Genomic DNA, 12476 nt, shown 5'->3' on the forward strand with positions numbered 1-12476 from the left:
ATAGCATTCCTGGGAGAGGACAGAACAAGGCCCAAGAAGACGCCCAGCTTCCCAGGGTCAGTGGGAGGGGCAGGAGGAAGTTAAACTGGGCTAACTACACGTCTCTTTCCACCATGAGGAAAACAAATTTTCCCAAGAGGTTGTGTTGAAACTTAGTACATTTTGAAAAGCTACAAAATAGTCTTCCATTCCAAATCTGAATATCCTACAGAGAGAATCCCCCCCTTTTCAAAGAAAAACCCATAAATACGATGGTTGGTTTTGAACCTTTAATAAAAGTAAAAAATGAATGCAAAAGAACACAATGCTGAAAACTTAGTGTGAATGTGAATCTCACTAGATGTTCAAACCTGGTATAGTGCAAATTTTGTTCATACTATTTTACATTTTTACAAACTCAAATGACTTTGGTTCATATACTTGCTATAAAGTATTGGCAACAAAATTCTTCAGATTCACATCTTTTGGCTACATTGTTTCTAACAGATACAGATTTATTTCCAGTTTAAGAGAAAAAAATACTCACTGTGCATGATCAAGTATATTTGAAAGATTCAATGCCTGCTCTCATCTAATAACTTCTGGTTTTTCATAAAATGCTGATAGCCTCATTGAAAACTCTTTTCACATAGCTGTTTGATTTCAGAAACATGTGTAAGGGGGTCATTGCAAAGTTCAGAATGATCCTATTTTCTTTTAAACAAAATTCCTCTAAAACAAATTAGCTACAGTAACCTAAAATTTACTCCAGGATATCTTCCTCAAAACAAAACCCAACTGCAACGAGGACCATCACGTGAGGGGAGCCGAGGGCACAGCCCACGGCTGCCGGCAGTGGCTCTGACCGCTAGCTGCTCAAGGGGAAGGGGTCTTCTCATCAAGCCATGTTCACAGAGCGTAAAACAACCAAAACATTTAAATTGCAAAATACAAAAAGGTAAATTTGTGAGTAAAAATTACAAGTTTACTAAACGCACAAAACTGGAGTATTTCAAAGGACCGGCTCAGTGGAGAGCACAGCAACGAAGTAACTGCACAACCGAGAGGGGCTGTTGCTGATTTTGGCCCCCATGCAGCACTGAAATGGAGAACCCTCTGTAACACCTCATACGTTAAAAAAATAAATATTTAAGAGGATACAAGGCTCAGGTTGGTTTTCATATACATTGCACTTGAAGTTGAAGACCCGGTACTTGCAAACTGGGTCTAACAAACATGGTCTATGCCATTAAATGAATACATTGTGCTCACCACGTCTTTGAGTATTTAGAAACACCAAATGTTTAATACAGTGACATACGCACTCTTCTTTTTACAAGGCAATCACAGATTGCAAATCCCATAGGGCTGTGGAAAAAAACCAGTCATCTCTGTTCTGGAGTATCAAAGAAACAACACACGATTTCGGCTCACTAAGACTGCCACACGGCAGGCAGGTGCCCCTCCTAGCTGATTGCGGATTCTGGAGAAACTGCATAAATACTGAGGTGGACGTTCCAGCACGTCACGGTGCGGAACGAGGACCTCTCACTGCCTTCGGCTCTCAGTAAGATTGTCTACATGCGACTCCCCGGAGGAATGAAAAGCACAGCCGTACGCTGGGACACACGCGCAGCTGCGGGACGGGGCGCCCGGCACTGCCACCCTAAGCTCGCCGCCCCTGCCTTTCTCTTTTTTTACACAACCCTATTTTAGAAATCTTTTGGATAAGTAATATTCCTATTTTATCACACTTCATCTTTGTAAGCACCATCGAGCTCTCCCCTGGGCGCTGATACAAAACCAGAGCTGGTAGTTAGGCTTTAGTTCAAGGCTTGGAAATATGGCAACTTGCTTTTAATGACACACGAAACCGAATCCTCGGGACCCTGCAGCCGGCCGGCCTGCACTTGGTGCCTCCTGAGCAGACCCAGGCATGAATGCCGTCAGGCAAGGTGACATCTCAACACAAGTGGTCATCTTCCCAGCCTGCTCCCCTAAAACAGGTGAACTGTTTTCCCGGAGTCACTTGTACAGTCAGCCCAATCTAAAAAGATTACTGAGGGAAAAGATAATCTTTGTCACAATCCAGGATCACAGATTTTCTCCCAAATCTTGCCATTCTTCAGGATCAGCGGGTTTGAAGATTCAATCGCTATGTGGCTTTTCAGGAACACCCTGCATGTCAAAAGAGAAAAAGGAGCGAGAGAAAATCAGCACTCAATGTATACATATTTTAATTAGCAATTAAGCCGATCCTAAAAAGTGAAAGAAAATTCCTTTGAGTCGGATAAGATGACGGAGACGAGAAATGCGGAGCAGCAGACAAGCTCCAACAACCCCAGCGCCGTCCTCTCCCTGCCCGGGGCTAGGAGGGCCAGGAGCCACCGCTTCACCCAGAGGACAGGGCGCGGCCCTCCCAGGTGGGGGAGGGGGTAACAGCTCAGGAGCCGGTTCCGCACACGCTTCCTCACTGACTGCACAGAAACTCAGGGAGGTGAACCCCGCCCTTGTCACCGCTGTCCAGGCCGGCCCGGCCGGTCCTCAGCAGAGGACAGATGTTCCACTGGAGGAGCAGATCCAAGGCCAGATGACCTTCCTGAGGTCACGGGGCTGCATGAGGAGAGACCGCCACGCCTCCTGCCACGGAGCCAGGGCCCAGCGCGCGGTCTGACCTCTGGCTTAGCGGCCGGCAGGCCGAGGGGAGCTGCGTGCAGGGGCAGCTCCGCCCGCGCCCGAGGCGCCAGCTCCAGCCCTGCGCTGCACCCGCTCGGGCAGGTGGTCAGCCTCCTGCGTCTGGATCTCCCCATCTCTCAAGCGGGCTGACAGCAGTCCCTACCTCCAGACTGCCGTTACAGGACTCAGTCAGCTGACAGTGAAACTACTGAGCACAACACCTTGAGCGCAACAGAAGTGCTAATTAACGTTGTTATTACTACCAGCAGCCGCTGGATGGCAAACAGGAAAGGCAAACTGAATTCCACGTGCCAGGGAAGTGCACCTGTAACCAGCTGTCCCGGGGCCTGGGCCCCAGGAAGCAGGGCCACGCTCTTCGCCGTGGCAGCTGGAAGCCTTACTTTTTTTGAGAAAAGACTTTAAGCTACAAACAGCAACAGATACAAATTCTATAAAATGATGCTATGGACTCACTTTTAAACATGCAGGCTGACAACGAATACCACAAAGAAAAAGCCACTCGGACCATTTAACGCTCAAGCAAAGCCCACCTGTAGGTTTGGGGCGTGGCGGCCCTTGACGGTAACCACATTTGTTTTAAGGGCGGTGGGAACTGAGAAGGCGCGAGGGGGAGGGGTGCAGAGGCGCTGGGACGGTCGCCCTCAGAGGGAACAGAGCCACATCGCACTGGACTCGGGCAGCTCTGGTCACCGTGCTGACCAGTGCCCACCTCAGGTCTCCACCTTCAGACCTGCGTCTTCTTCACTCGAATCACGTCCCACCACAAAAGCCTTACTTGGTGAAGTTTTAAACCAAGAATTCACTCTTTGAACACTGCCCCTAAAATACCACGTCAGATCCATCTTCCGTCTAGCGGCACAGCCAGAGGAAGAGAAATGGGCGGTGCTGACCAATCCCATTTCTAAGGCACGGAGCCATTTCCTGGGTTTTAAGGATGGAAATGAGTTTTCAAATTCTTAACAAAGAATAAGCTCACTTTTATAAATAAGCTGTTAATTGTTTCCCTTTCTTTGAAGAAAGAAAGACTTGGCTTAAGTATTTTAACTCCTTCTTTAAAAAGAAAATGTTTAACTTGCTCTTTTTAAAGACGTTCTTGGGTGAGAAAGATTCTAGCAAGGTGCCACTCTGTCCCAGCCTAAACTTTCAAGACTCCCCAAAGAGAATAAACATAAGGTTTACAATTCCGGGACACAAATACACAACAGCGGGGCACACAGCCCAGTGTGTTAGGAAGCGCGAGCCTCAGTGCCCCTGGCTTACGTGCTAGGGTCCGGCAGCCCAGGCCCACGGGACCTTCTCCGGGAGACTGGGACCTGAAACAGCAGTGGTCAGGCAGGTGGAGGAGAGGAGCAGCCGCACCTACAGACGCTCTTCCTGCAGTGCCCTCGCTCCAGCCCCTCACATCCACCTGTTGCTGCTTGGTGGGGAAAGCCCACCCAACAAAAGGTCCTGGGAAAGACTACGGTTGGGCAGGGACACTCAATGTCAATGGGGAGTCACAGTTTTCTAAAACAAACCTTATTATAAATGTAGCTGAATCATTCTTCAGCTCTGATATAATCTGAAGCAAATTTAATTTCATACACTTCCAATTCTGTTCTCATGAAAAATACAATTTTGGCTTCATGCACTTATCTTTTACTGCTGCAACAGCATATTTTAGAAAGGCCGTCTGCCAACCCATGGGAGTGGCAAGAAAGGCAGCATCCTCAGTTCAAGCCAAAGTGGACAGAGGATTTGTTAAGAGGAGGGGTAGGTAGAAAGGTTCAAGAGTCAGCGGAATTGGATGTGAAGGCTATGCAATTCCTGTTGGACAAAGGTGGACGTTTTATTAAGATTCTCTACTGCTTTCAGGGTAGATTCGTTTACAGATACTTTGAAGGATGGAAGAAGAGAGAAACAAAAAGGCAGAGACCAGTCTGGACAGACTCAGGGAGCGGCTGCTGGGGTAGGGATGAGAGTCTGGGAGCTCTGGGGGGACTGATTCGCTGCTTTGTCATCCGCAACCCAAGGCCAAGGCTTTGCTCCCAGTAAACAGACAGCACAGAGGCAGAGGGACCAGAGTCCTGCAGTGACCTCCACGTAAACGATCTCAACAGGGCACAGCAGCAGGTCTGCCCACCTCCTGACACACATCCATCCGCTGCGGAGACCTCGGTCACAAACTCCTGTACACACCTTAGTGCTTCTGGTTATACAAGTACAGCTGGCCCTTGAACAACACAGGTTTGAACAGCACGGTTCCACTTATATGCGGATTTTTTTCAATAGTAAATACTACAGTGCTACATGGTCTGTGGTTGGTTAAATCCACGGATGCAGAGGGCTGACTCTACGTTACACTCGGATTTTCAACTTCTCGGAGGGCTGGTGCCCCAACCCACGTGCTCTTCAATGGTCACCTGTTACGTTTTCATTGTAAATTTTAAAAATGCAAAAGAGAAAAAAACCCCAAACTACCTGCAGTTCTCCTTCTCAGAAATCGCCACTTTCGTTCCTTTACACACCCGCGGTCCTGTTCCCTACCATGGGAGCAAGTGCTGCACGCCTTTGCCAATCTGACTGACCGATCCTTTAAAACTACTTAAACCTGGTTCCTCAATCTCAGGCCTCAAGTAACTATAATAGGAGTAAGTCTCCCTCATTCGCTCGCCTGACTTCTGGCAGAAACACAGCTGTGACGTGATCCGTGATCGTTTTGCCTTTATTCACACTGACTGTGCCCTCCGCTGGGTTTAGAAACCTGGAGAAAAGGGACTTAGCTTTTTTCTCCCTTGGAGCAGCCGGCAGCGGGCGCTCGCTACCACGTCTGTTCTGAGGACCCACGCTGGATGCAGCAGCCAGAGGGGGAATCGGTAACACCAGCCGTGGCCGCTCCTCCAGCTGGAAAGGGCCTGCCATTTCCCCCTTCAGTTGGGCTCCAGGCGCAAGGGTTTAAATTTTCACGGATGTAAATATGGCAGGAGCGCTGGGCTCAGAGATCCGGGAGGGTTGTTTCCCTTCAATGACCTGGGATGTTCATCACCCTCCTCCAGTATCAAGACACAACAGTAACATCCAAATATAAGTTTTTCCCCCAACTTTAAAGAGTGAAAAAGAAGAGAAAGCTTAAGTAGGGAGAATTACAATTATGCCAGCTATCTTAAGTTAGGTTTAAAACTTTCATCTTTTCAAAAACGAAAATGCCTACTACAAGGATGGAATGATTGCTGATAAAACCACCTTCATTTGGCATCGTGACCAAAGGTGTGACTGTGCCACTCTTGTACAATAAGTTACCTTCAACCATTTCTAGGTGTTAGGAACTTGTGCATGATGTGTAGTGTCTACCTCTATCAAAAAGACCCTTACTAAAAAAAAAAAAAAAAAAAAAAAGAAGACCCTTACTTATTAAAGCTGGTTAAAAACCTTCATCTTAAATGCACGGCAGCATCAGCCCAGCCTCCCGAAGTTATAACCAACTGGCTGAATGCTGTCAGTTTTAACTCCACGCAGAGTCACGGGGGTTGAAGACAACTTATCTCAAAAGCCTTACGAGGAATCCTCAACCAAATGGCACTGAAATAAAAATCTCAAAGCAGTAAGGGATCATAGAGCTGCCTCGTTCTACTCTGAACCATAAAGGGCTCCAGGGAGCAGCACAGGGGCACCACGAGACTGTGGCCACTGTGAGTGTGAGAAGAGCCAGGTCCTCTGTTGCTCATGAGGGGTCGAGAAAGAAAGTTTTTTCAATTGAGTCTTTTCGTTTTGGCCAGCAGATCCACACAGAGTCACAAAAGGGTGGAAGGCAAGGATGGTTTGGGCGCAGGAACCGGTGGAACACATGACAAGTTCCACCTTTCTGAAATCACTTCCATTTTTATGGACCAGCCAAGCAGCCTTCAGATCCGGCTCTCCCACGCCAGTAGCAGCTGGCACAAATAAACGTCCTGTTTTTAAAAACACCATATGAGGAACCAAGTCACGTTTTTGAGAAAGCCCCCAGAGTGTCTCTGAGAGAAATGGCTCTTACAAGATTCTAGTTTCTTTTGTTTTTAGTTCATTTTATTTAAGCCTTCGAGTCAAAGTCTATTCAAAATGACAGTTAAATGTCCACATTTCATCAAAGTGCTCAAGTGTCGATCGTTAACTCCCGAAAAGAACTGCTAAGTTATCCTGACTTCGTTTGTCTTTCTGGCTCTTGGGAAATGGCTCTGTGCGGGGGTCCCGTTTCTCTCTCTTTAGTTATTAGACAGGGTCCAGGCTGGAGTCCACCTACCCAGGGACGCTGAGCCCCCTCCCAGCCTGGTCCGCACTCTCATGGGCCTGGCCTGGGGTCCTTTCCCTAGCATAGCATCATCTGTACCTGCGTGAAGGCGGGGAGGAAACTCATTAGAAATCATTCATTTAGCCATTCAGTAACTTTTCTCTGCCAGTTATCAGAGCAGCTGCAGTTCATCTGTAACGTGAGTGGAACTCTAGTTCCTTTTAGTGCTCATTGTGAGCTTACAATTCCCTGAATCTTTATAATTTAGCAAAGAGTTACCTGGGGATTGTACCTATTTTTTTTTAATACGCTTTTCTGAATAATTGTTGCGAGTCTCAACTAGATATTCATCAACACCAATCATAATGTATTACGTACACTAAGCCTATCAAGCTGGAAACCACAGTCGGGCACGCAGGTGACAACTGTACGTACCATGGCCAGCTGTCGTCCTATGTTTCCCACGGTCACACCTCCCGAGAAGAAGATGCACGGGAGCCAGGAGCGGATGTACAGAAAATCCGGGGACGTGTACCTGGAGAGAAGGAGACATGAGCCCCTGGGCAGCCGGCTCCCCCGGCGCAGGCGGGGCAGGCACACGGCGCACCAACAGCGTTAGTGTGTGACATCCACGCTCACCGCCACTGCTCGGTTTTCCTTTACATTAAATTACGCACGGTGCATTTTTAACACGTGAATCAACAATAAGCAGCATTTTTGAGAATTTCATGTCTAAGTTTATGCTATGTAATTACAGAAAAAAACATGACATCTCAGCTTAGAAGGTATTTTTTTAAAAAGTTAAGTAACAGCTTCCGGACGGAGGTGATATTTGAGAGCACGTGCTTACTGATAGACACCATTGTACACCAGCAGCTGAGTGATCACAGTGGCAAGGAAGGCGATGGTGATCCCAAGCCCAAGGCCACTTCTTGAACGGTCAAATGTCCACCAAAGGCCCAAAGACAGGGCTGCTAACGTCAAGGAGAGCTGAACGTTATTGGCAAAATCCAATTTCTGGCGATGCAAAGTTAAGGAAAAGCATAACGATTTTTAATACGGTCAAAACCAAAAAAGCCCCAGGGCCTACCATTATGTGTGCACCACATAATTCTTCATCCATAGAAGCTGCCAGGTGAGCTGCAGAGAGCATCTGTTGGATACAAGGTTCCCGTGACCAAGATGACCTGGAACTTCTCTGGGATCCATGGGTCAAAAACTTGACTTTACAAGTAAACTTCCTGAAAGCCACATATAAAATTCTGCTGGTATTTCAACCACAACACAACATATTTTGCTAGTAAGTCATCTATAGTTCCCCTTTTACTTCTTGTTTTTATTAGTAGTTGAACTGAGCAAGCACAGTCGCTGCTCCACGTCTGCAAGAAGACACCTCACCAGAATGGCATCTAACACAACGTGGTTGCAGCTGGTGGAGACACGACTGGCTTCCGTCACAACACTGCTTATCAGCTGCGGACGAAACAAGTTTGTCAGAGCCCTGACCTCTTATAATACCCTTTTCTGACATTCTTATCATTAAAATCAGGGTAGAGCAGATTTAAGAAGCAGTAACTCTAAAAATAACTTTCTCCAGGATTTAAAAATATAATCTAGTTGTGCTAAAGAAACCATAAATCTTTTGAGACCTGGTAAACCACGGCCCGTCTTCCTGAAAAACGCACTGTGTACAGACATGCAGCATGTTTTGCGTCATGCATTCCACCTGGATGCCAGAACCTGATCCTGAAGCTAACCTGACGAAGAACCCTATTCCAGAGGCCACCGCTTCTGACTGGCCCTGGGCCTTCCGCGGTCATGCCAGGGAGGGACAGAGAAGCAGACAGGCTTCTCCTCCACCTTCTGGAAGGATCAGCCAGGAAGAGTGATGCTCTCGCCACTTCTCACTGGGCCACAGGAACCAGGTCTTCACGGTGGAAGGATGTAAGGTAGAAATGTAAAGGGAATTCACAAAAGGATCTCTGAGGATCCAGCAGATACTGCCTGAGAAAGGACAGAACAAAGACGTCCACTCTGTTCCTGGTGGTAACTGTTTCCTGAAATGAACTGAAAGGACTCCAAGAACCATTTTGAAAATTGCTGAGAGTAAACTGAGCAACGTGCTCTGAAATAATATACTCGGAAGAAGATGGTTCAACTGCCTGATGATGTGATATATGCTCATTAAGAGTAACGAAACTTTCACCGTGTAACGTAAGAAGCTTCTCTGGACGGCACACCCACTGAAGGATACAGCACTGGCGTGATTGATACCAACAAAAACTGCCACACAGCGCATCACACTGGCCCACTCCCTCTTAAACTTGTGTGGCTCTCCAAGGTGACTGTCAATGCAGGGGTAAAGCAAGCCGACAACAGCTGTTGAAGAAAGACAAGGGAGCAGCGTTAGAGAACACCGGCTGAAAATGATGTGATCTCTACCTGGCAATTATTAACATATTTTTCAAACCATTCCTTTTCCTAGAAGATTTATCAGCTACAATGTAATATTTGAATTAAAACTAATTTTACATTTTTGTTCTCTTTGAATACAAACAAAAATCATTGTTTCGAAATATTTAAAATAAAATCGCAGTTCTTTGGTTTGAAGCACAGAAGGAATGGAGCCAGGGGTTAATTATCCATAAGCAAACCACTCCTGCGCCTACACAGGGAGCCTCCAGTTTGCACGTGTCATTCCATCGTACCGTGGGGAGGGGAGCTTCCACGAGGGCCTTGAGGCCCCAGCACCAGTGTGTATAGCCGTATACTGAAAGGGTTTAGAAAAACAAAGTAGGAGCCTATCTTCCCAAGAACAGAACTGAGAACACTGCCCCACTGCTTGGTACCCACGGCACCGCTCCCGTGACACGTCCCGGCTGGAACACAGCTCTCCACTCCAGCCTCGCGCTGAGAAGGCAGCGTGTTTCCACAGCGCAGGGGACACACCCAGACTCCAAGGGGCGGTAGGCAGAGTTAAGAACAGTGGGCCTGTCACTCAGCTGTGTCCCCTTGGACACGGTTGCTTAACCTTTCTGTAATTCAGTTTCCATGTCTGTAAAATGGAGCTACAGCAGAGTCCTGTTGTAAGGACGAAAGGCAGCAAAACAAATAGAAATGCAAGGTAAGCAGTCTATAAACATCAGCTACGAAGCGAACAGGAGGGCATCCCTCTTGTAGCGCCGTGGTCGCTTAGGTACACGCTTGTTCTGCCCACCACACCAGGATGCTTGACGGGGGCGGTCTGCTCACTCTGCACTTCCAGCAGCTGGGAGAGCTGAGGCTACAGAAAGCATCTGACAAGTGTCTGCTCCTCAGTGGATGCTGTGTGACTAGAGAAGTACTGTGACCTTCTGGGCTGAGACCAATTCAGCAAGTTTATAAAACTAGCCAAATGACCAAGAAATTCTACTCAAAAAAGACAGTCTGCCCGTCCACAGTTTGGACTGCTAACCCTGGGTCATGTTTTGTGGCTGGCCAGGTGTACTACAATGTAAACTCTGAACAAGGGATTTGTTTTCCTTCATCTGTGGAGCCCAACGTTTTAGGGGGAAGGCCTGGCTTTGGCACGTTCACAGGGCATCCCGAAAAAGGAAGTGCGGGAGGCCGCTGGGGCAGCAGCTCTGCCCACTCGGCCCACGTGACGGTTTGTTTTCGGTTACCCAGCGCTGTAGCATGTTCGCTGGGGCAGCCAATCGCACTGCAGTTCCCTCGCTCACCAGTTCTGCCAGCGGCCAATCGCACAGCTCGCTTGGGATGACAGCTGCGGGCTCCCCCACCTCTGTCCTCAGGGCCGGATCAGTAAGAGGGAAGGACCTCGGTCAGCCTGGCACAAGCGTGAAACAGCCAATCATCTCCCCACCTGGTCCCCAATCGCTGGGCTTCTTCCAGCCTCCAGAGACTGGCATTGCGGATCACCATCCTCTGCCCCCCCTCCTTCTCTAAATACAGTCACTGGAGATGGCACACTTCCCCTCTGCGGATGGTTCGATTTTCAAATGACCGGTTCTGAGAGGCCGCAAATGGTTCTTCACCAAACATCTTCAGTTTCTACTCACCAGCTGCTGTCCCACAGCACGGGGGAACCCACCAGGCGGAGGAGAAGATGGTGGCGATGACCTCCTCAGGGAACAGGGTGACGTTCCTCTGGACCTGCAGCAGGTTCAGCACCAGGGCCAGGACCACGCCCACTGAGAACAGCACCAGGCTCCTTTGCACCCAGTGGTGATGCCAGCTGTTGATGTGGCCGCTGCCGCCATGGCCTCCCACGCCAGCGCTCGCGGGCCCGTGAGCCGGGTCGGCGCCCCGGGCACTGTGGGCCACCAGGGGAGAGGGGCCTGACACTGGGGAGTTGATCATTTCTCCCACTTTGGCCTCCAGCCCTCTGGCACTGGCCCTCAGGTGGCTTCTGTGCTTCGCGCCCTTAGCGCAGGGACCGCTCCAGGGGTGGTCGTCCAGTCTGGGCATCAGCCACCAGTCTGACAGGCTCTCCTAGAGGGAAGAGGGGGTGTGGAGGTGGAACCCCGATCAAGTTCACTTCCAAAGGACATGGCAGGTCCAGGGAGGCCCAGTCAGAGCCAGGGCTCTGCTCGCCTTCATCGCCGGCACGTCCAGGGAAACCCCCACGGCCTCGGAGTCAGCCGCTCAGGGGAGCCCACGGGCGGGTACCGCGGGGGAGGGCTGCAAGGACCCTGCCCACACACCCCGCCTGGGAGCTGCACAGGCTGTTTGCGGCGGCAGCCAGGTTAGGTACACCTGAGCGTTGAGCGCCCGCCGCAGTGCCCCTCTGCACAAGCCCCGAAGTTCTGGCCCGTCCAGTCCAGAAGTTTTTCAGACCCCGTCCGTCTGCAGGAGGCAGACCCAGCCAGGCTAGCCTGGAGGCAGGCCGCCCCAGGACAAGGTGCTGGGGTCCTCCGGACTGAGAGGAGCACTGGCAGAGCCCGCCTGGGGTCGGGGGTGCAGCCCCCCGCTGCGGGGCTCGGCTTGGGGTCACGGCGTGCGCCCAGCCCCGAGGGTCGGTGCCGAGGATCCCAGTGGAAGGCCGTCTCGAGGGGCGGCTGCCAGGAGTGGAGGCGCCGGGACCCCGACATCCCCGCCCGGCCCGACCCCGGGACCCCACCCCCGCCGCCCCCGGCCCGGGTCTCCTCGCTGCGCCTCGCGTACCTGGCTGAGGGGCGCCCGCCCGCGGGCTCGCCGAGGGAGGAGATCGCTGAGGAGCTTCGCGGCCCAGACCGCCTAGAGTTGAGCCCGCGGCGTTCAGCGCGCCGCGCAGCTTATAAGGCGGGTGGCGGGGCCCTGGGTCACGTGACCCCGCCCCGGCCCGCCGCCCGGCCCGCGCGCCAGGGGGCGTGGCCTCCGCGCGCCCCGCCCCCGCCCGCGCGCCCGTCCGCCCGTCCGCTCGTGGTCTGGTGAGGCGGCCGCGACCAATCGGGGGCGGGCGACCCATATGACGTCATCACACGCCACCGCAGCCCTGCGTCCGGCGCACTGACTCGGGAGCGCGGACGGACGGCGGACTGACACCGCCGGGGGCCAGACGGGGGGAGCCGGCCGT

At 50.8% G+C, this 12476-nt stretch overlaps 1 protein-coding gene across 4 annotated transcripts; it reads right to left on the reverse strand.

Annotated features, from left to right (window-relative positions):
• Positions 1-338: 338 nt before the first annotated feature.
• INSIG1 (insulin induced gene 1) lies at positions 339-12183 on the reverse strand. 4 transcript variants are annotated; one of them, XM_059932962.1, is made up of 6 exons: positions 12086-12183; positions 10981-11413; positions 9177-9301; positions 7783-7939; positions 7358-7457; positions 339-2157 (listed from the first exon to the last, which is right to left on the reverse strand). In XM_059932962.1, exons 2-5 carry the CDS (start codon positions 11387-11389, stop codon positions 7390-7392), a joined length of 759 nt encoding a protein of 252 aa, XP_059788945.1. In that variant the 5' UTR covers positions 11390-11413; positions 12086-12183; the 3' UTR covers positions 339-2157; positions 7358-7389. The 4 variants fall into 4 exon arrangements, with proteins under 4 accessions (XP_059788945.1, XP_059788943.1, XP_059788946.1 ...); XM_059932960.1 differs by having other exon boundaries at positions 7773-7939; XM_059932963.1 differs by lacking the exon at positions 339-2157 and adding an exon at positions 6093-7021.
• Positions 12184-12476: the final 293 nt, after the last annotated feature.

Source organism: Balaenoptera ricei, chromosome 9, assembly GCF_028023285.1.
Source record: "Balaenoptera ricei isolate mBalRic1 chromosome 9, mBalRic1.hap2, whole genome shotgun sequence".
NCBI lineage: Eukaryota > Metazoa > Chordata > Mammalia > Artiodactyla > Balaenopteridae > Balaenoptera > Balaenoptera ricei.